The 23,264-nt window shown below is 34.5% G+C and overlaps 1 protein-coding gene across 1 annotated transcript; it reads left to right on the top strand.

Annotated features, from left to right (window-relative positions):
- The first annotated feature begins 1,736 nt into the window (after positions 1-1,736).
- Positions 1,737-19,914, top strand: LOC114749738 (aminoacyl tRNA synthase complex-interacting multifunctional protein 1-like). The gene is made up of 3 exons (XM_028938280.1): positions 1,737-2,195; positions 2,806-3,012; positions 19,771-19,914. The coding sequence occupies exons 1-3, from the start codon at positions 1,737-1,739 to the stop codon at positions 19,912-19,914; spliced, it is 810 nt and encodes a 269-aa protein (XP_028794113.1).
- Positions 19,915-23,264: the final 3,350 nt, after the last annotated feature.

Consider the following 23,264-nt stretch of genomic DNA (forward strand, 5'->3'; position numbering starts at 1 on the left):
GTTGATTTCGCTATAAATACTATTTTAACTCATTTAGACTAGAACTATCCTTTAATGCAAACTCGCTTAACATATACAATTAATATGGTTAGTTTGAATAAATAAAAAAAAAAAAAATTAGAATACACGCTTAACAGGCTCGGCCTGTATTGAAGTCTATTAGCCTGAGCCTGGCCTGTGGCCTGTGATAGGCTTATTGTTCAGCCTAAGCCTGGCCTGTAACCAAACCTGGCCTGGCCTGAAACCTGTTAAGAAGCTTGTATTTTTAACAAATTTTAAACATACATAAATAAATCCAAAATTACAATAATTATCTAAAATTCGAACATAAAAATGAAATATTCAAATCAACACAATTTTTTCTTGTTACAATTACAAAAAATCTTCAAACCGTAAAGCATCAAATCTTCAATACAATCTCTTCTTCTTGTTCGAACACCTTCAGCAAAAGAAATCAAATTTATATTACAATTTCTTTCTTAAAATTAATCCATAACAATAATAAGAATCAAACTGTACAAATTGAGTGAAATTAATCACAAAATCAAATTGAACAAGTCGGTTTCTTTGTTTTGTTCCTGAAACAAACGCTAATAATAAACACTAATAATAAAATAACTAATCTCCTTTGTCTCTGGCCGAAGTACTTTGAATTTTACTCCTCATGAATATATAGGGCCTTCAATCTCGATCATCCTCTACAAACACAACTCTTCTTTATCTTCTTTCCAGGTTATTAAATATACATTCATCAATCTTTTTCTAAAGCATAATAATGTTAGCAGTTTACAAATGATTAACTACGATTATCCTTTGATTAAATGTATGTTCATTGATATTTCTCTAAAGTAATGATTAAAAAAGGGGGAAAGGTGGTCATATATACAGGCTCACGACTCTCTCTCTCTATATATATATATATATAAGAACATACTCTTCAAAATACCTAGACAGAAGTCGGAGACGGAGCAGCGAGTTGAAAGGCGAAGTGCGACCTGACGGTGAAGGGCGAAGGCTGTGATTGAATGAAGGCCGAAGGCTTTGCTTCTGCGTGAAGTGTTGAGTGACTCGAGAAGAAGACGAAGCGAATGCGGAGATGGGATGGGAAGTGCGGCGCCTAGGTTAAAATTGAGTGGCTCACATAGGTTATATCAGATTTACCATTATAACCTTAAAAAAATACTAACAGGCTCAGGCCGCCTGACAGGCCTAATAGGTTTCTTAGAGAGCCTGAGCCTGACTTGATAAGATAAACAGGCTTTTAAAGAAGCCTAAGCCTGTTCTTATACGGAAATAGGCCAGGCCAGGCCAACTGCAGGCCAGGCCACAGGCCCTTGACAGGCGGCCTGGCCTATTTCCACCCCTAGTTGTCAACCACTGCTTTTTCAGTTGTCAATACAAATTTTTTTTTAAAAAAAAAAGGGTAATTTGGTAATTAAACAAATGAAATTTATTGCAAAAAGGTCCCTTGAGATTTCAGGATAATTTCATGATTTTAAGAGACCTTTTTATATTTAATTCTCTTGAGTGGGACTTAATTACAATTCTTCCGTTATTTTAATATCATACCAAAACATAAGTTGAATAGAACATGCAGTAGTTTATCTTCTTGGGTATTCATGTAGTTATTTCCTACAAGGGTTTTTATAATTTAAATTTTTACACTCGGGAGCCTATATCATTTACGCACAGCCGGAAAGCTGTAAAAGATCGCTGAAGATTAGACTACGGTGGCAATGGCGACGAGCACCGTCGCTGCAAATGCTATAAAGGGCAGCAGTACTATGCTGTCGCTTTCTTCCTTATGGAGAACTAGGGCCTATGGCTCCTTTTCTTCCTTGGTAACTCGTTCTTCTCTCATTACTCAATCCAAATTCCCCATTTTCTCCATCTCCCCATCACCATCCCGAGAAAGAAGAAGAATCTCATATCCCTTCTCTTCTTTTTGCACCGCTTCTACTGATGAAGCAGTGACGGAATCCGTGGCAACCACTTCCGGTGATGCTTCTGGTAACAATGAAATAAATGTTAAGGTCGCTGCCGGCTTGCTTGACATAAGGGTTGGGAGAATTCTAAGGGCGTGGAAACACGAGGAGGCTGACTCTCTTTATGTGGAAGAGGTGGATATTGGTGAGCCAGAGCCCAGAATCATTTGCAGTGGCCTTGTCAAATACATTCCTCTTGACCATCTTGAGGTAATTTTTTGATATCAGCTTGTTATAAGGTTTGATTGCTGAGCCTTTACTAGTAGCTAGTAGCATTCATATTTTGATAAATGAGAAAATTGTTGTTTAAAATTGATAATTTGATTCGTACTCAATGTATTTGGCAGCTGTCTTCCTAGTTTCTCTACCTTGGAAAAATAGGATCTCTATTTGACATTGTTACAAATGTGATAAACGAATTGACAAACACGTGGATGGGAACACACACACACACACACAAGATCTCATTGGTGTTTTTGAAGTTTTAATGATAATTTAAAAAAAACAAAAAAAGAAAAAACTGCAAGATGCATCTTGCGCTGGTCTTCCATGTCAATTTGTGTTCTTGGACTTGGTAAGGGCGTTTAGAGAAGAACAGTGATTTTCCATACTTTACTTTCAAGGCCTGTCCTTTGTTGCTCCTTGAAATGAGAATTATGTTAGCAAGACGGTTTATGTTCTGCAAATATTGCATAAGTTGATAGATTAGACGGATTTTTTCTACTGGACTGGAGTAACTGTTTTTAAATCGAAGATAGTTTTTCAGAATTGAACTTGAAGTCTGACATTGTTCAACGTAATAAATAATTCATATATGCAGGGCAAAAAAGTAACTGTCCTTTCCAATTTGAAGCCAAGGAACATGCGTGGTGTCAAGTCTTCTGGCATGCTCATGGCTGCTTCTGATGCCAAGCATGAGAATGTTGAACTTCTTTTTCCTCCTGAGGAAGCAGCCCCTGGGGAAAGAATATGGTTTGGGTCAGAAGATGAAAAGGAAAATCAACCTGCTCCTGCGACTCCCAATCAGGTAATAGCTCTACTTTATTACATGATAGCTTTTTCCAATGAGGATAAGTTCTATAATTTAGGACAATGATTTTTTTACTGCTGAAAATATCGGGATAAGTTTGTTCTTGTCAGTTAGGACAATGATTTTTTTACTGCTAAAAATATCGGGATAAGTTTGTTCTTGTCAGTCGTGGAAAAATTTTGTTGAGACATGAGAATAGTTGTCAACTTTGCATAATAGGAAAGGCACTAGTAGCTCCGAAACTTTAATTACAGCTAGTTACGAAGGAAACTATCGTTCTGTTAAACCCGGTAAGGCTCTGAAAATTATCTCAATCGTTGAAAAAACTATGACTGTGTTTATAATGGTTAAAATTTTAAGCTCAGACACTGATTGCTTTTCTTTTCATCCTCTCAGATCCTGATATTACCTGTTGACTTTGCTTTCACATATTCATGTGTACTTCCTAATTGTTGTTATGCATGATACTTTGCCATCTTAAATATTGGGCGATTTTCAATTGAATCGCTGAATTTTCTTGTTCAATGAGCCTCTCTTTCTGGGTTGTGTTGATGGAATGGGATCTACAGCTATTTGGAATTGGTTTTGATGTGGCAACACTGAATTCAATCACATTCTAGAGTTTAGGAATGAGGACATGGAAAGGAATGAGTGACATCAATTCCGTTGAAGTGAATTTTGGAATCGACGAACATAAGGATAGTAATTCCAAGGAAAATGACAGTATAGTCTTGAGTGACCTATTATCCGACTTGTATCGCTCCTACTCCAACAAGCTCTCAATATGTTATAAAAAGTTCACAGCAAACTACACTATTTATGAGCTATAAGCAACTCAAATCATTTATCAAATTTTATACAATACACAAAAATATGTCTAGTTCAGCTGAAGGAAATGAAAAGGTGATATTTTCTCTTAAAATTTCTTGCAAAGTTTATTGTTTCTCTGTTATATCTAGGTAATTTATCAGTGATCTCAGTCCCATGTTTCGATGCCATATTTACTATTCTTCTGTGACTACCTGCAGATTTAAAAAAAGAAGACGTGGGAATCCGTACAGCCTCATCTTAAGACAGATGCTTCTTGTATAGCAATGCTCGGGGAGCATGTAATGCGGACATCTGCAGGTGCAGTGGCATGCCAATCATTGCAGAATGCAAACATTTCCTGATTCTGTTGGGAACATCATTTTTTATTTGGTCAAGCAATGCTTATTGATACGCATGTATTTCTCACATTGCAGTTTTGCTTGATGTGTGAAAGTTCAAATTGTATGCACTGTAATATGGATGTGTTGCATGGTTAATAAGGAACTTTAGCATTCTTTGGCAAATAGGGCAAACTAACTGTATACTTGCTCGTAAATTATATAGAGATTTGAAAACATACTGGATTTCTTTCACTTGTGAAATTTGAACTGGGGAAGCAGGTTGATGCTTCCATGACTTGCGTATCAAGAGAGCAGCAACAAGGAGGGACAGATGGCACCATCAGAGAAAGAGAATAATGTTGCAATGAGGCAATCAATCAGAGATAGAAAACCCCCCAAAAAAGCTAGCTTATTATGCCATTCCATGATCAACCTTACTGTCAGAAACCATTGGCAATATGGTTTGGCTAGGATCCCAATCAGAGAATATGCTTTTCATGTTCCGTTTGTTTTATGGTTGATTAGGTTTTGTACGGGAGAATGACCTATAAAGATCATGGAAACACTGGAGAACCACGGATTTATGAAATTACAGACAAGAACCAAGAGTACAAAAATAAGGATATCTGGTTTCTCATTTCTAGTCTTGTATGATCAACCTTAGTGCCAGAAATCATTATCTGTTTGTTTTATGTTTTATTGGGTTTTATTTTATTCTAACGTGCAGTTTTGTCAAGACTCGTCTTGTATGAGCGTAATGATTCGTACCAAGAAGGTCATCAATAGAATGTGGCTTGTGTGGGAGCGAGCTCTATCCTGAGAGAGAGATCTTGTTTTGATTTTTGCAGTGGGTAGGCTGTAATAAAAGACATTTTAAATACGTGTATTTTGCATGCTGAGATGTTGGTAGTCGAGCTGCTTGGGAAAAGAAAATCTAAGACGCTTGGAACTTCAAGTCATTCAAAATGCGCTAGCATCTTTATTAAAACATGTTTGAACAGTGACTTGATCATGGGTTTAGTGCCTGCGCCGAAACTAATTACATAATGAGTCTCGTGTTTATTGTGATGGAACAGCAAACAATAATTTTTAGAGAGAATTACTTTGAGGTCTTAAGAAAAAAATAATTACAAAAGCAAGTTTTAAAAATTGTTATTTTCTATTTTGGAACTGTTTAAGTTGTTGTTGAGATTTTTTTAATAATTATTTTTTTCTTTAAGATCTTATTATAATTCTTCCTAATAATTTCTATATCAACAACGGAAGTACAACAAAAAATGCAGATTCCTTATAATATGGTGGAGTAAGATTCAAAGCCTTGTTGAAAAATGTTACGTTTGGGTCCCATTTGACCTGAAGCATTGAAAATAAGGGACAATTTTTACGGGAACGACTCGAGAAACAAGCAAGATTGATCTCCTGATCTCTTCCAAAACGCTGTCGCTTGCTAGTCTGGAACTGGAACTCAACCCGGAGTAGCCTCACGAAAACAAGCAAGATTGATCTCCTGATTTATTTATTGCTTAATGTGAAAGTTAATTTTGAATTGCTGATTTCGGCTGGTTATAAGCGCTGATCGATAAATATGATAGTCCCATAACGCTGGTTCAACTTCCATTTCAAGAAGATGAGAGTTCATTGACTTGCTTGGTAAGGTGACGGTTGAGTGTCGACCATATTTTGAACATGTGAATATAAATTTTTCTTGTGGAACTCCAACTTGAAATCAAGTGCTTGGCTCGTAATTCTTTTAGAAAATATTTATCTTATATTTTTTGAAGTGTCTGGTGGAGTTCTTCATTAAAGAAGGGAAAAACCAAACTCTTTGTGAATGCCTGTCAAAACTCAAAACTGATCCTCTGTAATGTGGGAAGGAAGCAGAACATTATAACTTTCTTTTCTGAGCGGAAATACATGCGGTCTTTATTGTACTTTTGTGAGATCTCCAATCGTTTAAAGCAATAATTCAGGGGGAAATCATTTTTAAACATGACCTTTATGCGCACTAAATGGGAAAATGCAGCAAAAGCTGATGGGTAATTTCCTTCGAAGGAAAAACTAGCTCCCCAATAACTCTTAACGTGCTTCTCAAGATGGGTGTTGACTATCATTGTCAGCTCTGGACCATGGCTTCATAGTTGATTTTATACGATACTGTTTTTTCTCATCCCAATAATGTTCAGTTGGCGACCGTTTAACACGGAACTAGTACACTACCCGTGCAATGCACGGGTATGAATTAGCACTTCTTTGTATAGTATAAAAAGTTGAATCACAATGTAACAGTTAGTTAAAATTTATATATATATTTAGGACATTAGATTATAAAAAATCTCTTTATATGTAATATTAAATGTTTTTTTTTTGTGACACGTCTATAAGATCCTTATTTTCAAACATTCAGAGTATTGTTGCTCCTGGATTTCTTTCTTTCTCCTTTTTCTAAATACAGATTGCTCCTAGATGTTATATCTACTATTATAACATGTTTTGCTAATATATATAATCACAATATAATGTTGTTATGCGTAAACTTCATAAAGAAAGCAAAGTAGATAACCGAGAAGCTCTCTCTTATTGAACTGTGCAACTTTAGCAACTATCACGCATGTGCAGTTATGATGCAAAAACTGCTAGTTTACAATAGCAATTACTTGAGGAATATTCTGATTAGCAGCAAGAGCATGAGTTTTGCAAAGAATGAGTTGATAACCAACAAGTGTTGGGCGCAATGGTTAGCGGCCATCTTGGCACAAAGTGCTATAGGATGCGCTCCACACACACCTCGACTCCAGATTAATCAGTTGCTCGGGTTTACCTGACTCAATGGAAGGTCAGGGCCCAAAAAAAGCGCCGGATACTGGGGGGAATCACGGGGGGGCCAAAGGCCCTAAAAGCGCCCTAGATTACCGAAAAAAAAGAAGAAGAATGAGTTGATAAGTGACAATATATATTTTAATACAAGAAAACTAATTGAGAAACATGGAAACGTGGCTTTTTTAAAAAAAAAAAAAGAAGAAGAAGAAGTAAAGACCATTTATCTATACACAGATGATGTCACGTGTCAGCTTGTTAGCAATTCTTGTTTCGTACTTTACTTTATTTTTGTAAAAATGTTTATGCTACTAGTACCTCCCGTCCATAACATAAAAATTAATTTTACTTTTATTTTGATTCTAAATATAAAACTACAATCTATTTTGTCTCTTATATTTATCTATTTTTTTTAAGATAGCTCTTGTGATAATAGTAATTCTAGCCAATACGCTTAATTAGTAAGGATATTTTGAAAAAGACAACACATATTTATTACAAATAATTAACTTAACTAATTTTTTTAATCTGTTCAAATTAGTGACCGATTACATATAACTGTTTCCGTAAAATTTCCGTCATGGTTGTTATAACAAAAAAAATTATCACAAAAAAAAAAAAATCCATCATGGTCATCTTCGGCTTTTTCTTCGCCCGTTTCCCTATATTTCCGCATTGGCTTTTTCAAAAGTATAAAGCTTAAGATCATTGATTGCCCGTGACATTTGGTTTCACTAAATTTCTTCGGAAAATTCTTTTCTTAATGAAAGAAGAAGACTAGCATTGGAAGATTTATGACTAGGTTAGGGTGCAATATAAATAATAATTCGTTTGGTTCTTAATTCTTTATCAAAAAACCTTCCCATAATTCTTAATACTACTTCATGTCTTTAATATAAGAGCTACTTAATTAGTTTGAATACATTGAAAAAATTAATTAAATTAGTTTTTTTATAATAAATCAGTATTGTCTTTTCTAAAATATTTTTCCCAATTAAATGTATTAGTTAAAATTATTATTATTATAAGGACTGTCTTAAGAAAAAATAAATAAATATAAAAAATAAAATGAATTAAGGTCTTATATTTAAGATTTAAATGAAAGTTAAACAAGCTCTTATATTAAAAATTAGAAGTGTAGTACATAACTAAGTCTCTTTGTTTAAAGCATTGATTGTTTTTCCAAGTATCATTTGCTTTGATATTTCTTAACCACCCAAACAACAATCTAACTAAACAATCTTTTCTAATCAATAAATTTTATTGAATGTATGTTTAAAATTTTGATAATTTATTAAATTTATGTTTTAATTGAACAATTAGATTTTGAAATTTTTAATGAATATATTTTCAATTTTCTCATGATTCTATAAATGTTTTTTTAATAAATTTCTATTTTGATTTGCACAAGCAATTCATATTTTAAGGTTTTCGATAGATTACTGCTTTTAAGGGGACAATATATAATTGTTTATTTGAATTTACAAGACAATATATAATTGTTTATTTGAATTTACAAGTTAAGTGGTTTTTAAATGATTAATTGAAAGATGATTATATGCTAGCTTTCTAGGTATAATTAATTAATTAATTAATCATAACTTAAGTGTTATCTAGGGTTTTTTTTCCTTTTGACTTAGTAATTGTTTCCATACAAACTCCTCATCCTTTTGAACCAAGATAGCCACTCATCAAAATCATCAGGAAGTGTATTATTTTGGTAAAGTTTTCGATCCTTTTGCTTTCTTTTAATTATTGTTATTTTCTTTATTTTTCTCAATTTATGTTTTTAAAAAATCAATTAATTTTCTTTCCTACTCCTTCCTTCTCCACATCATGTTTTTCTTGATTAAAAAGGTTTTCAAAATTTTAAAAAAGCATCTCATAGAGAGAGATGATCTAAATTAACCTTTATACCGTATAAAGTTCATTTAGTTAATTAATTTGAGAACTTACATAACAGGATGATCAGACATACATCATGTGAAATAGGGTGAACGAAAATAAACTAGCTGAGCGCAGTTTTTCCAAACTTAGCATTCATTTAGGTGATGCACTTCTTAACTATATACTACCTCTGGCTTTGATATGAGAACTCATCTTACTTTTATTTTAATTTTAAATATAAGACCTTAATCTATTTTATCTATCATATTTATTCATTTTTCAAGGTAATACTTATTGTAATAATAGTAGTTCTAATTAATACACTTGATTAGCAAGAATATTTTAGAAAAAACAACACATATTTATTATAAATAACTAACTTAACTAGTTTTTTTAATCTACTCAAATTAATCAACTAGTCCTTATATTAAGAATCGGATGCCGTATTTCCTTATACCACTTAAGAATTTGATATTTTGATTTCTAAGTTTCGATTAAATTTTATAATCACCCAATTTACTCTCCTTGCCTTGGCTAGTCGTGTGCTAACGCTGCATTATCAACCCTCTAATACACACACACACACACACGTGTGTGTGTGTATTCCTGAGAGTAGTAGAGTTTTTGGTCTTTAGTCTTCTTTTCCGTCTTTATTCTTGGCCTCGCTGCCTTCTTATCATTACCCAGTTTTGAACATTGTATTGATGTTAATTAAATGTTGATAAAATCTATATAATTTATTTAAATAATTATTTAATTTATAGTGTGAGTATGATCAGTATTTTAAAATTGTTTAGAGGTCATGATTTTATGATTTAAATTACAGGTTATATTTTTTATTTAAAAATAAAAATAAAAATATTAAAAAAGACTAAACGATCGGCCTAATAAATGCTGGCCCTTTTGATTTTGAATAAAAGAGCGAGCCCTTGTTAATTATTTAATATAATGATCCCCATAAAAAAATAACTTTTGCATAAAATTTCCATCATGGTTGTTATGAAAAAGAAAAAAAAAACAAAAGAAAAGAAAATTTCCATCATGGCCGTCTTCGGCTTTTTCAAAAGCACAAAACTTAAGAACAGTACTAAACCGCGTTTTACACTTTCTCCCCTTTCCCCGTATTTCTTCGTCGGCTTTTTCTATAGTACCAAGTTGAAGAACAGTATTAAACCGTGTTTTACACTTTCCCCTCTTTCCCTATATTTCTTCGCCGGCTTTTTCAAAAGCATAAAGTTGAAGAACAGTACTAAACCGTGTTTTATACTTTCACCCCTTTCCCTATATTTCTTCGCCGGCTTTTTCAAAAGTATAAACCGCAAGACCATTGATTGACCCATCACATTTTGTTTCACTAAATTTCTTCGCAAAATCCTTTGTTTTAATGAGAGACGACTAGCGTCAGAAGACTACAACGAGATGGGGTAAAATATAAATAATGGTACCTTTGATCCTATGAGAATTACTCAACTAATTTCAAATAGATTAAATAAATTAGTTAAGTTAATTATTTATATCAAATATGATTTGATTTTCTTAAATTATGTTCTTTTAAATATGACTATCATTAGATGAAAACTTCTTAATATGCGTATTCAATAAAAATGATATGAAGAATAAATTGTAAATTTACGAGATAAAATAAATTGATATTTTATGTTGAGGATCAAATATAATTTCCAATTAGTTTTTATATTTATGATTAGAGTTTATTTCTTATCATTTGCTTTGATATTTCTTAACAACCCAAGCAACTTTTTAGTTTTTTCTTTTTTTTTTAAGAAAAGGCAAAATGATGCGTTAAAAGAAAACAAGATTTACAATGTGCTAAACAAGTAGAAAAAAAGACTACGTCCTAAAAAATCAGAGAATAGATTAAAAGAAATTAGTTTAAATGGTAGAACATGAAATCATAAGGAAGAGCTAAAATCTCCTGCTAAGTGATTGTTGAAGATTGATGATGATAAGCTGTTTTTATGGTGAAAGAAATTTTATCAACATGATACTTAAATTAGGATGCTCGTCCTGCTTACTTATATCAACTTTCTAGCTAATTAACTAAAACTCTTTTCTAATCAATAAATTAAATGTTATTGAATGTATTTTAATTTTTTTTGTATACTATTTTTAAAGTTTTGATAATCTGAATTAAATTTAACTGAATTGTTTAATTTATGTAAAATAATTAATGGGTCCTTGCAAAAAGAAACCGCAGGAAGAACCGACACCATAAGAAAATCAAATTGCATGCGGCACAGCTATACAAGGGTTCAAGTTTTGATCGATATTGGCGGAGTCGTTTATTTTTTCTCTCGAAAACGAAGATTTGAAGTTATATACTACCTTCAGTTCTTAATATGAAAAATAGTTTTATTTTTATTTTAATTCTAAATATAAAATCCTGATTTATTCTTATTTTTCATATGTATAGCAAAAAAAAATTATCACAAAAAAAATCCATCATGGTCATCTTCGGCTTTTTGTTCACCCCTTTCCTTATATGAAAGCTCAATTATAAGACTAATTTCATGACGTTATAGCTTTGTGGTAGTTGATTTTATTACGTTACTGCATTTTCTCATATCCATGTCTTAACGAAAGTTCAGTTCGGGGCCACTTAACAAGGACCACTTAACAAAGAACGAAGGACAGATTTATCCTCTTACGCGGAAACGAAGAAATACGTGCGCGCGCGCGCGCGCGCATGCTGCTGGAATGTACAGCTTTTGCCTACAACCAAAGTTTGCGAGAGAGAGAAATATATATATATATATATATATATATTTCTAGGAGGAGTAGGCTGAAAATAAGAGCCCCTGCTTTTACAGGTAATGTGGCATGGGGACTTCTAGTTAGTGAAAAACATGAGTATGCACTCAAAAAAAAAAAAACAAAAAAAAAAAAGAAACCTTTTACCGATCACCATGTGGATGTTTACAACACGAGGGTGTTATATATGCGTGGGCCTATGTCTTCGCATGTGTGCTGCACAAATATAGTATTGGTTTAGGCTTACAGCGTATGTAGCAACTTTTACTAAATGATATTACACTTGACATATTTTGAACATGTGAATATAAATTTTTGTTGTGGAACTCCAACTCCAAATCAAGTGACTTGGCTCGTAATTCTTTTAGAAAATATTTACCTTATATTTTTTGAAGCGTCTGGTGAAGTTCTTCATTAAAGAAGGGAAAAACCAAACTCTTTGTGAATGCCTGTCAAAACTCAAAACTCATTCTCTATAATGTGGGAAGGAAGCAGAACATTACAACTTTCTTTTCCGAGCAGAAATACATGCGTTCTTTATTGTACTTTTGTGAGGTCTCCAATCGTTTAAAGCAATAATTCAGGGGGGGAAATCATTTTTAAACATGACCTTTATGCGCACTAAATGGGAAAATGCAGCAGAAGGTGACGGGTAATTTCTTTCGAAGAAAAAACTAGCTCCCCAATAAATCTTAACGTGCTTCTCAAGATGGGTGTTGACTATCATTGTCAGCTATGGACCATGGCTACATGGTTGATTTTATACGATACTGTTTTTTCTCATCCCAATAATATTCAGTTGGCGACCGTTTAACACGGAACAAGAAGGAATTTTATCGGTGTTCCACGTAAACAAAGGTTCTGCTATATATATGCTACTGATGTGTGTAGCTTTGGTCTACAACCATAGCTTGCTAGAGATAAAGATACTTCAATGGGAAAACTAGCAGTAATTGAGTTGTTCTTACTCTCGCATTGCCTCTTAATAGTCTCAGTTTCTGTTGGGAGCGGTGATGACCACTTGGTTACTTGCTTGGCCTCTGATCGTGAAGCTCTCATGGACTTCAAAAGTGGGCTTCATGATCCAAATAATGTGCTATCTTCATGGAGGGGTAGTAACTGTTGTGAATGGCATGGAATAGAGTGTGACAACAGCTCAAAAGCAGTTGTTGCGGTTGCTCTCCACAATCCGTTTGCGTTTGAACTTTCATATTATGACAGGTATGGGTTCTGGAACTTGAGCGGTGAGATAAGACCATCTTTGATGAAGCTCAAGTCATTAAGGCTTTTAGACTTGAGTTTTAACAACTTTGATAGCATACCAATACCTGAATTCTTTGGTTCATTGGAGAATTTGCAACATCTGAACTTGTCAAATGCTGGTTTTAGTGGCCTCATTCCTGCACAGTTGGGAAACTTATCTCACTTGAAAGTTCTTGATCTTAATAAAACTGCCGACTTGAATGAACTGTGTGCTGATAATTTCCAATGGATAACTGGCCTCGTCTCTTTAGAACACCTTGTTATGGATTGGGTTAACCTTTCTTTGGTGAAAGACTGGGCTGGTGCATTAAATCAACTTCCTTCTATCATTGAATTGCATCTATATTTTTGTCAGTTGTCTGATTATATTCCATCTATGCCTTCTCTGAATTTTTCTTCACTTGCTGTCATGGATCTTGGCTCTAACAGCTTCTATTCAAAGATACCCGATTGGCTTGTGAATATAAGTAGCTTGCAACATATTGATATGACGGGCAGTAACCTACAAGGAAGAATACCGCTTGGTCTAGGAGAAATGCCAAATTTATTGTCATTGGATTTGAGTCAGAATTTTAATCTTACAGCAAACTGTTCCCAACTCTTTCAAAAAAAATGGGAAAAGATACAAGTCATTAATTTCGGAGAAAACAAGGTGTACGGAAAACTCCCCTCGTCTTTGGGAAACATAACTTCTCTCACTAGACTTCATCTTCATTCTATTGCTATTGAGGGTGGTATTCCCAGCTCTATTGGAAAACTTTGCAACTTGAATAGTTTTTCTTTATCGAGCAATAATTTGATAGGAAATCTACCTAAAATTCTTGAACAAACACAAACTTGCCCTTTTAAGAAACCTCTACATAATTTGCAATATTTTGATTTGGGCTACAATAAATTGGGTGGTAAAATCCCATATTGGATAAGTCAACTAGAAAATATGGTCCATCTTGATCTTGGTGATAATTTGTTTCAAGGACATATCCCTACTTCTTTTGGATCATTGCAAAATCTTGTTATCTTGAACCTTCAAAATAATAAATTCGATGGGACTCTTCCAGAAAGTTTAGGACAACTTTCTTCCCTATCGAAATTTGATGTTTCTTCTAATCAGTTGGGAGGCATAATATCTCAAATTCATTTTTCAAAGTTGATCAATCTAAAATACTTAGACTTATCCTCCAATTTATTCATTGTGAACATCAGCTCCAATTGGATGCCTCCATTCCAAGTTGAAGCACTTATAATGGGTTCATGCATTTTGGGACCTTCGTTTCCATCTTGGCTCCAGTCACAAAAAGAGATAACAATTTTAGACCTTTCAAATGCTGGCATTTTAGATTCTATACCCAATTGGTTTTGGATGAGAATGACTAACTTTAGTTTCTTATCTCTTTCCCAAAATCAATTTTCTGGACAAATACCAAAGTCTATAGGGCAAAAGTGTGATTCTCTTTCAGCCATTGATCTTTCAAGCAACAACTTCATTGGGAGGATCCCTTCAAGCCTTGGAAATTGTTCTATGTTGGATCAACTAGACCTTAGCAACAACAATTTGTTTGGGGCTATTCCAAATTCCTTAGGTCAATTGCAAGACCTCATATTTTTGTGCCTAAGTGACAACCGGCTCTCAGGAAAGTTACCATCATCGTTTATGAATTTATCCTATTTGCATACCTTGGACCTTGGTAACAATGAGCTTTTCGGTGGAATTCCTTCTTGGATTGGAGATGGATTTCACAATCTTGCAATTCTTGACTTGAGATCCAATGCATTCTTTGGAGAAATACCTCATGAGCTCTCAAAACTAAGTTCATTGCGAGTCCTGGATCTTGGGGAGAATGACTTGAGTGGTAACATTCCAGCCAGCTTTGGTGATCTTAAAGCAATGACTCTAAACAACAATGCGGAGAATCTCATGGGAATGTATGTTGGAGGTAGCCGGTCAAATTATGAATATGAGATGAGATTTAAAAATAGGTTGGCTGTGAATGCAAAAGGCCAGTCATTGACCTACACCACCACTCTTTATCTAGTCACCAGCATAGACCTTTTTGGAAACAACTTGTCTGGAAGAATTCCCCATGAATTGACAAAACTATGTGGTCTAACCTATTTGAACCTATCAAGAAATCACCTAACCGGCAGCATTCCAGAAAGCATATCAAATATGAGTCAGCTATCATCCCTTGATCTCTCAAGTAATCAACTCACTGGTTCTATTCCTCAAAACTTGTCTTCCTTATCATTTTTGGGCTACTTGAATTTGTCCTACAACAACCTTTCAGGTCCCATCCCTTACACAGGTCACACAACAACTTTCGAAGCATCTTCATTTGTTGGGAACCCTGATCTCTATGGTTGTCCCCTTCCCGTGAGGTGCCTACGTAATGGTTATGGTCATGTTAATGGTTCTAACAAGGAAGCAGGCAATGATGAAGCAGATGATTCTGATGGGCTCATTGATAAGTGGTTTTACTTGAGTGTTGGATTGGGATTTGCTACCGGGCTTTTAGTGCCTTTTCTCATATTAGCAATGAAGAGATCTTGGAGTGATGCTTACTTTGCTTTTGTGGAAGTGGTCATTGTAAAATTTCTTGTGTTGTTGCGTAGAACAAGAATCAATCATGGCCGCAGAATCAAGCCCTGTCACAGACGATAGTTTTAGAGGTATTTGCATTTCTCCTTTTGTCTGTGTATAATGCGTCTATACTTTATGCTTCTCCCTATAATATGTCTCTTTCCATTATTATTAGTAAGATTTGCTTAATTGCTAGCTTTACTGCAGGGAGTATTTGCAAGGAGGTGAGCTTGATAGGGTGGATTTCTGTGCCATCGCCTTCTTTTCCCTCTATATTGGAACAAGATACTACAAGTGTTAGGAGGTTCTGAAATGTTGCTCAGTTTAATGGATACGCTGGTTCTTCTATTTTGTTTCTTTGTTTTTGTTGCTTTTTTGTTTTGCATATTGTTTGTCTCGTGGACTTCATTTCTACGTGTTTTGTTCCTTTTTACCTTTATCTTAATCCAGCAGTGTTTGATGTAAAATTAAAAAAATGTTGCGTGTTTTGTGATAGTTGAAAGTTATTGAACCAGGAAGGTACCTGCACATGGTTATGACTTGTGATGAGAACCTCTCTTTCTCTTTATTTGTTTTGATTGAAGTTTATTTTTTTAAAAATGTTTATACCATATACTATAGAATTTGTGGGTTTCTTCAAACACCAAGACCAAGACGAAGGCATTATTGGGTCTGTGAAGAGAACGACAAACACAAGAATGAACAGAAAATTGAATAATTGTATATCTTTGATGCACCTTCTAAATCAGTTGTGGCGGATAACCTACGTAGAAAAGGTGTTCTATATTACATTGGGCGCGGAAGGTAATTTTTTTAAAAATGAAATTTTATTTTATCTTTTTTATACTGATTGTAGGCACCATACAAGAAGAGCCAAATATGGCAGTAAGATTAGGCCTCGTTACAGATATGGGAGGTTTTCCCCCACCTTAATGCATCTTAATATTATTTTAGGTTCTAATATAAGAGCTAGTAGGGGGTTAAATTTAGTCCAAAATATAAGTTACTAATCTATTTTATCTCTTTTACTTATCCAAAGTAACCCGATTGATTGTATATATTAAAGTAGTTTGTATCAAGAGGTAGTTTTAATCCGAATTATTTAAGGAGGTATCTTATGAAAATCAACACATATTTTTAACGAATACTCCTCTGATCCTTAATATATAACTTAATTATTGAGTTGATTTTGGTCCTAAATATAAGATATATTTTTCATATTTGTCAAGTTTTCCTAAATTACTCCTATGCACACTCCCTCAACTATAATCAAGTAGAAGAGGGAGAGAGGATATTAAAAAAGATGGTTATGGTGTTTTAGGAAAAACATGTTATATTTTTTATAATTAACAAACTTGTCTAACGTCTTCAGTCTAATCAAATTAATTAAATAAGTCTTATATTAAAGACAAGAGAATTAACTAATTTAAATGCTTTCTTTAATATATCCAAATTAGTCAAGTAGATCATATATTAAGGATCAGACGTATCTAATTTAGGTAGATCAATAAAGTAGTTAAATTAACTGTTTGTGAAAAGTATGTGTTGGTTTCGCTATAAATACTATTTTAAGTCATTTAGACTAGAATTATCCTTTAATGCAAACTCACTTAACATACATAATCAATATGGTTAGTTTGAATAAATAAAAAAACAAAATAGATTAAAATATTATATTTAAGAACAAATTTAACTCTCTCCTAATTTTTATATTAAGAATTAAAGGTGGTAAATATCAAGTGGCTTTATCTCTTTGAGATCTTGAGGGAAAAATCCAAATCAAATTGGAGATCAAGAAATAGTGTTGGGATAACTAGCCACTGACATTTAAAATAAATTCAAAAATAACTTTCTGAGGGCCAAATCACATTTTTTTCCCCTGAGAAAAAAGAGATTATTTTAATATCATACCAAAGCATAAGTTGAATAGAAAATGCAGTAGTTTATTTTCTTGCGTGTTCATGTAGTTATTTCCTACAAGGGTTTTTATAATTTAAATTTTTACACTCGGGAGCCCATACCATTACGCACAGCCGGAAAGCTGTAAAAGATCGCAGAAGATCAGACTACGGTGGCAATGGCGACGAGCACCGTCGCTGCAAATGCTATAAAGGGCAGCAGTACTATGCTGTTGCTTTCTTCCTTATGGAGAACTAGGGCCTATGGATCCTTTTCTTCCTTGGTAACTCGTTCTTCTCTTATTACTCAATCCAAATTCCCCATTTTCTCCATCTCCTCATCACCATCCCGAGAAAGAAGAAGAATCTCATATCCCTTCTCTTCTTTTTGCACCGCTTCTACTGATGAAGCAGTGACGGAATCCGTCGCAACCACTTCCGGTGATGCTTCTGGTAACAATGAAATAAATGTTAAAGACGCCGCCGGCTTGCTGGACATAAGGGTTGGGAGAATTCTCAGGGCGTGGAAACACGAGGAGGCTGACTCTCTTTATGTGGAAGAGGTGGATATTGGTGAGCCAGAGCCCAGAATCATTTGCAGTGGCCTTGTCAAATACATTCCTCTTGACCATCTTGAGGTAATTTTTCGATGTCAGCTTGGTATAAGATTTCGTTGCTGAGCCTTTATTAGTAGCATTCATACTTTGATAAATGAGAAAATTGTTGTTTAAAATTGATAATTTGATTCGTACTCAATGTATTTGGCAGCTGTCTTCCTAGTTTCTCTACCTTGGAAAAATAGGATCTCTATTTGACATTGTTACAAATGTGATAAACGAATTGACAAAACGTGGATGGGAACACACACACACACACACAAGATCTCGTTGGTGTTTTTGAAGTTTTAATGATAATTAAAAAAAAAAAAAAAGAACTGCAAGATGCATCTTGCGCTGGTCTTCCATGTCAATTTGTCTTCTTGGACTTACTAAGGTCGTTTAGAGAAGAACAGTTATTTTTCATACTTTACTTTCAAGGCCTGTCCTTTTGTTGCTCCTTGAAATGAGAATTCTGTTAGCAAGACGGTTTATGTTCTGCAAATAATGCATGAGTTGATGGCTTAGACAGATTCTTTCTGCCGGACTGGAGTAACTGTTTTTAAATCGAAATGATGTTTCGGAATTGAACTTAAAGTCTGACATTGTTCAACGTAATAAATAATTCATATATGCTGGGCAAAAAAGTAATTGTCGTTTCCAATTTGAAGCCAAGGAACATGCGTGGTGTCAAGTCTTCCGGCATGCTCATGGCTGCTTCTGATGCCAAGCATGAGAATGCTGAACTTCTTTTTCCTCCTGAGGAAGCAGCCCCTGGGGAAAGAGTATGGTTTGGGTCAGAAGATGAAAAGGAAAATCAACCTGCTCCCGCGACTCCTAATCAGGTAATAGCTTTCTCCAATGCGGATGAGTTCTATAATTTAGGACAATGATTTTTTTACTGCTAAAAATATCGGGATAAGTTTATTCTTGTCAGTTATGGGCAAATTTTGTTGAGACATAAGAATAGTTGTCACTTTTGCATAATAGAAAAGGCATTAGTAGCTCCGAAACTTTAATTACAGCTAGTTATGAAGGAAACAGTCTTTCTGTTAAGCCTGGTAGGGCTCTGAAAATTATCTCAATAATTGCAAAAACTATGCTTTTGTTTATGATGGTTGAATTTTTAAGCTCAGACACTGATTGCTTTTCTTTTCATCCTCCCATGTCCTGATATTACCTGTTGACTTTGCTTTTACATGTTCTTCTGTACTTCCTAATTGTTGTTATGCATGATACTTTGCCATCTTAAATATTGGGCGATTTTCAATTGAATCGCTGAATTTTCTTGTTCGATGAGCCTCTCTTTCTGGGTTGTGTTGATGGAATGGGATCTACAGCTATTTGGAATTGGTTTTGATGTGGCAACACTGAATTCAATCACATTCTAGAGTTTAGGAATGAGGACATGGAAAGGAACGAGTGACATCAATTCCGTTGAAGTGAATTTTGGAATCGACGAACATAAGGATAGTAATTCCAAGGAAAATGACAGTATAGTCTTGAGTGACCTATTATCCGACTTGTATCCCTCCTACTCCAACAAGCTCTCAATATATTATAAAAAGGTCACAGCAAACTACACTATTTATGAGCTATAAGCAACTCAAATCATTTATCAAATTTTATACAATACGCAAAAATATGTCTAGTTCAGCTGAAGGAAATGAAAAGGTGATATTTTCTCTTAAAATTTCTTGCAAAGTTTATTGTTTCTCTGTTATATCTAGGTAGTTTATCAGTGATCTCAGTCCCATGTTTCGATGCCATATTTACTATTCTTCTGTCACCACCTGCAGATTCAAAAAAAGAAGACCTGGGAATCCGTACAGCCTCATCTTAAGACAGATGCTTCTTGTATAGCAATGCTCGGGGAGCATGTAATGCGGACATCTGCAGGTGCAGTGGCATGCAAATCATTGCAGAATGCAAACATTTCCTGATTCTGTTGGGAACATCATTTTTTATCTGGTCAAGCAATGCTTATTGATATGCATGTATTTCTCACATTGCAATTTTGCTTGATGTGTGAAAGTTCAAATTGTATGCACTGTAATATGGATATGTTGCATGGTTAATAAGGAACTTTAGCATTCTTTGGCAAATAGGGCAAACTAACTGTATACTTGCTCGTAAATTATAGAGAGATTTGAAAACATACTGGATTTCTTTCACTTGTGAAATTTGAACTGGGGAAGCAGGTTGATACTTCCATGACTTGCGTATCAAGAGAGCAGCAACAAGGAGGGACAGATGGCACCATCGGAGAAAGAGAATAATGTTGCAACAAGACAATCAATCAGAGATAGAAAACCCCCCATAAAAGCTAGCTTATTATGCCATTCCGTGATCAACCTTGCTGTCAGAAACCATTGGCAATATGGTTTGGCTAGGATCCCACAGAGAATATGCTTTTCATGTTCCGTTTGTTTTATGGTTGATTAGGTTTTGTACGGGAGACTGACCTATAAAGATCATGGAAACACGGGAGAACCACGGATTTATGAAATTACAGACAAGAACCAAGAGTACAAAAATAAGGATATCTGGTTTCTCATTTCTAGTCTTGTGTGATCAACCTTAGTGCCAGAAATCATTATCTGTTTGTTTTATGTTTTATTGGGTTTTATTTTATTCTAACGTGCAGTTTTGTCAAGACTCGTCTTATATGAGCGTAATGATTCGTACCAAGAAGGTCATCAATAGAATGTGGCTTGTGTGGGAGCGAGCTCTATCCTGAGAGAGAGATCTTGTTTTGATTTTTACAGTGGGTAGGCTGTAACAAAAGACATTTTAGATACGTGTATTTTGCATGCTGAGATGTCGGTAGTCGAGCTGCTTGGGAAAAGAAAATCTAAGACGCTTGGAACTTCAAGTCATTCAAAATGCGCTAGCATCTTTATTAAAACATGTTTGAACAGTGACTTGATCATGGGTTTAGTGCCTGCGCCGAAACTAATTACATTAGGAGTCTCGTGTTTATTGTGATGGAACAGCAAACAATAATTTTTAGGGAGAATTACGTTGAGATCTTAAGAAAAAAATAATTACAAAAGTAAGTTTTAAAAATTGTTATTTTCTATTTTGGAAATTGGAACTGTTTAAGTTGTTGTTGAGATTTTTTTAATAACTATTTTTTTTCTTTAAGATCTTATTATAATTCTTCCTAATTTCTATATCAACAACGGAAGTACAACAAAAAATGCAGATTCCTTATAATATAGTGGAGTAAGATTCAAAGCCTTGTTGAAAAATGTTACGTTTGGGTCCCATTTGACCTGAAGCATTGAAAATAAGGGACAATTTTTACGGGAACGACTCGAGAAACAAGCAAGATTGATCTCCTGATCTCTTCCAAAACGCTGTCGCTTGCTAGTCTGGAACTGGAACTCAACCCAGAGTAGCCTCACGAAAACAACCTGAAAATGGGACTCGGAGTTGGGTCCAAATCGATAGAAAAGCGGTAGTCTTCTTCCAAGCTTTATCCCGATCGATATGGATGCTTCTTCCCCTACAAAGAAAATGAATCTTCCTGGATTGCGAGCTCCAATGATGTCCTCCCTCAAGCTTCTTCTTCTTCCTTAGATCCATGGCGGAAGCTTTTATCTATGGTTTGCAGCTCTGCTTCAACCACTACTGAAAAAACGGCTACAAAAATGCGCATGTTTTATGCGTTTTCTGCAATATATGCAATGAATCAAAACTAAGAAACATGATGATCGATTTATTTATTGCTTAATGTGAAAGTTAATTTTGAATTGCTGATTTGGGCTGGTTATAAGCGCTGATTGGGCGTTCCTTAAAAATAATTTCCAAGCTGGTGAACTAAAGAACATTGGATTGTGTAAATTGCAGAATCAATGGCCTGTGTAAAAGACGAATTCCATTTCTCAGGTACCGAATGGAACGTAAATTCCGACTGCTTGAAATCGAAGCTTTTCTCTGTTTGGGTTTAATATCACTAAAAAAGTCAGAGGTGTGACATAATTCACTCGCGGTAAACACGATAGTCCCATAACGCGCGTCAAATTTCCATTTCAAGAAGATGAGGGTTCGTTGACTTGCTTGGTAAGGTGACTGTCCAGGGTCGACCATATTAAAACTGTAGTAAAGAGTATGCTTCCGGTCCTTAACATAAGACCTATTTAACTGATTTGATTAGATTAGAGAAGTTAGGTAAGTTAGTTAATTATAAAAAATATGACATGTTTTTCCTAAAACACCATAATTATCTTTTCAATATCCTCTCTTCTTTTCTACTTCATTATGGTTGACGAAGTATCTATAAGAGTAATTTAGAAAAAATTGATAAATATAAAAAATAGGTCTTATGTTTAGAACCAAAATCAACTTAATAATTACGTTCTATATTAAAGACCGGAGGAGTATTTATTAAGTGTCAAAGATCTCTATTCAATTTGATGATGCAAATTGTTCCAATCAACTAACTCGTCCAAATACGTTGTTCTTTAACATTTTTCAACGACGCCTGCCCATTTTCTTCTGTATATGAATGCTCCGTTTTGAACTTTCTTCCCGGGAGGGGGACATATACTTTACGCGTGAAAGTGGGGGTTGATTTTATAACGTTACTGCGTTTTCTCATATCAATGTCTCAATGAAAGTTCAGTTCGGGACCACTTAACAAAGAATGAAAGACAGATTTATCCTCTTACGCGGAAACGAAGAAATATATGTGTGTGTGTGTACATGCTGCTGGAATGTACAGCTTTTGCCTACAACCAAAGTTTGCTAGAGAGAGAGAAATATATATATATATATATATTTCTAGGAGGAGTAGACTGAAAATAAGATCCACTGCTTTTACAGGTAATGTGGCATGGGGACTTCTAGTTAATGAAAACCATGAGCGTGCACTCAAAACAAAAAAAAAAAAAAAAAAAAACTTTTTACCGATCACCATGTGGATGTTTACAACACGAGGGTGTTATTATGCGTGGGCCTATGTCTTAGCATGTGTGCTGCACAAATATAGTATTGGTTTAGGCTTACAGCATATGTAGCAACTTTTACTAAATGATATTACACTTGACATATTTTGAACATGTGAATATAAATTTTTCTTGTGGAACTCCAACTCGAAATCACGTGCTTGGCTCGTAATTCTCTTAGAAAATATTTATCTTATATTTTTTGAAGTGTCTAGTGAAGTTCTTCATTAAAGAAGGGAAAAACCAAACTCTTTGTGAATGCCTGTCAAAACTCAAAACTGATCCTCTATAATGTGGGAAGGAAGCAGAACATTATAACTTTCTTTTCCGAGCAGAAATAC

This window comes from Neltuma alba, unplaced genomic scaffold, assembly GCF_004799145.2.
Source record: "Neltuma alba isolate B1F8T4 unplaced genomic scaffold, ASM479914v2 tig00006149_pilon, whole genome shotgun sequence".
NCBI classification, from domain to species: domain Eukaryota; kingdom Viridiplantae; phylum Streptophyta; class Magnoliopsida; order Fabales; family Fabaceae; genus Neltuma; species Neltuma alba.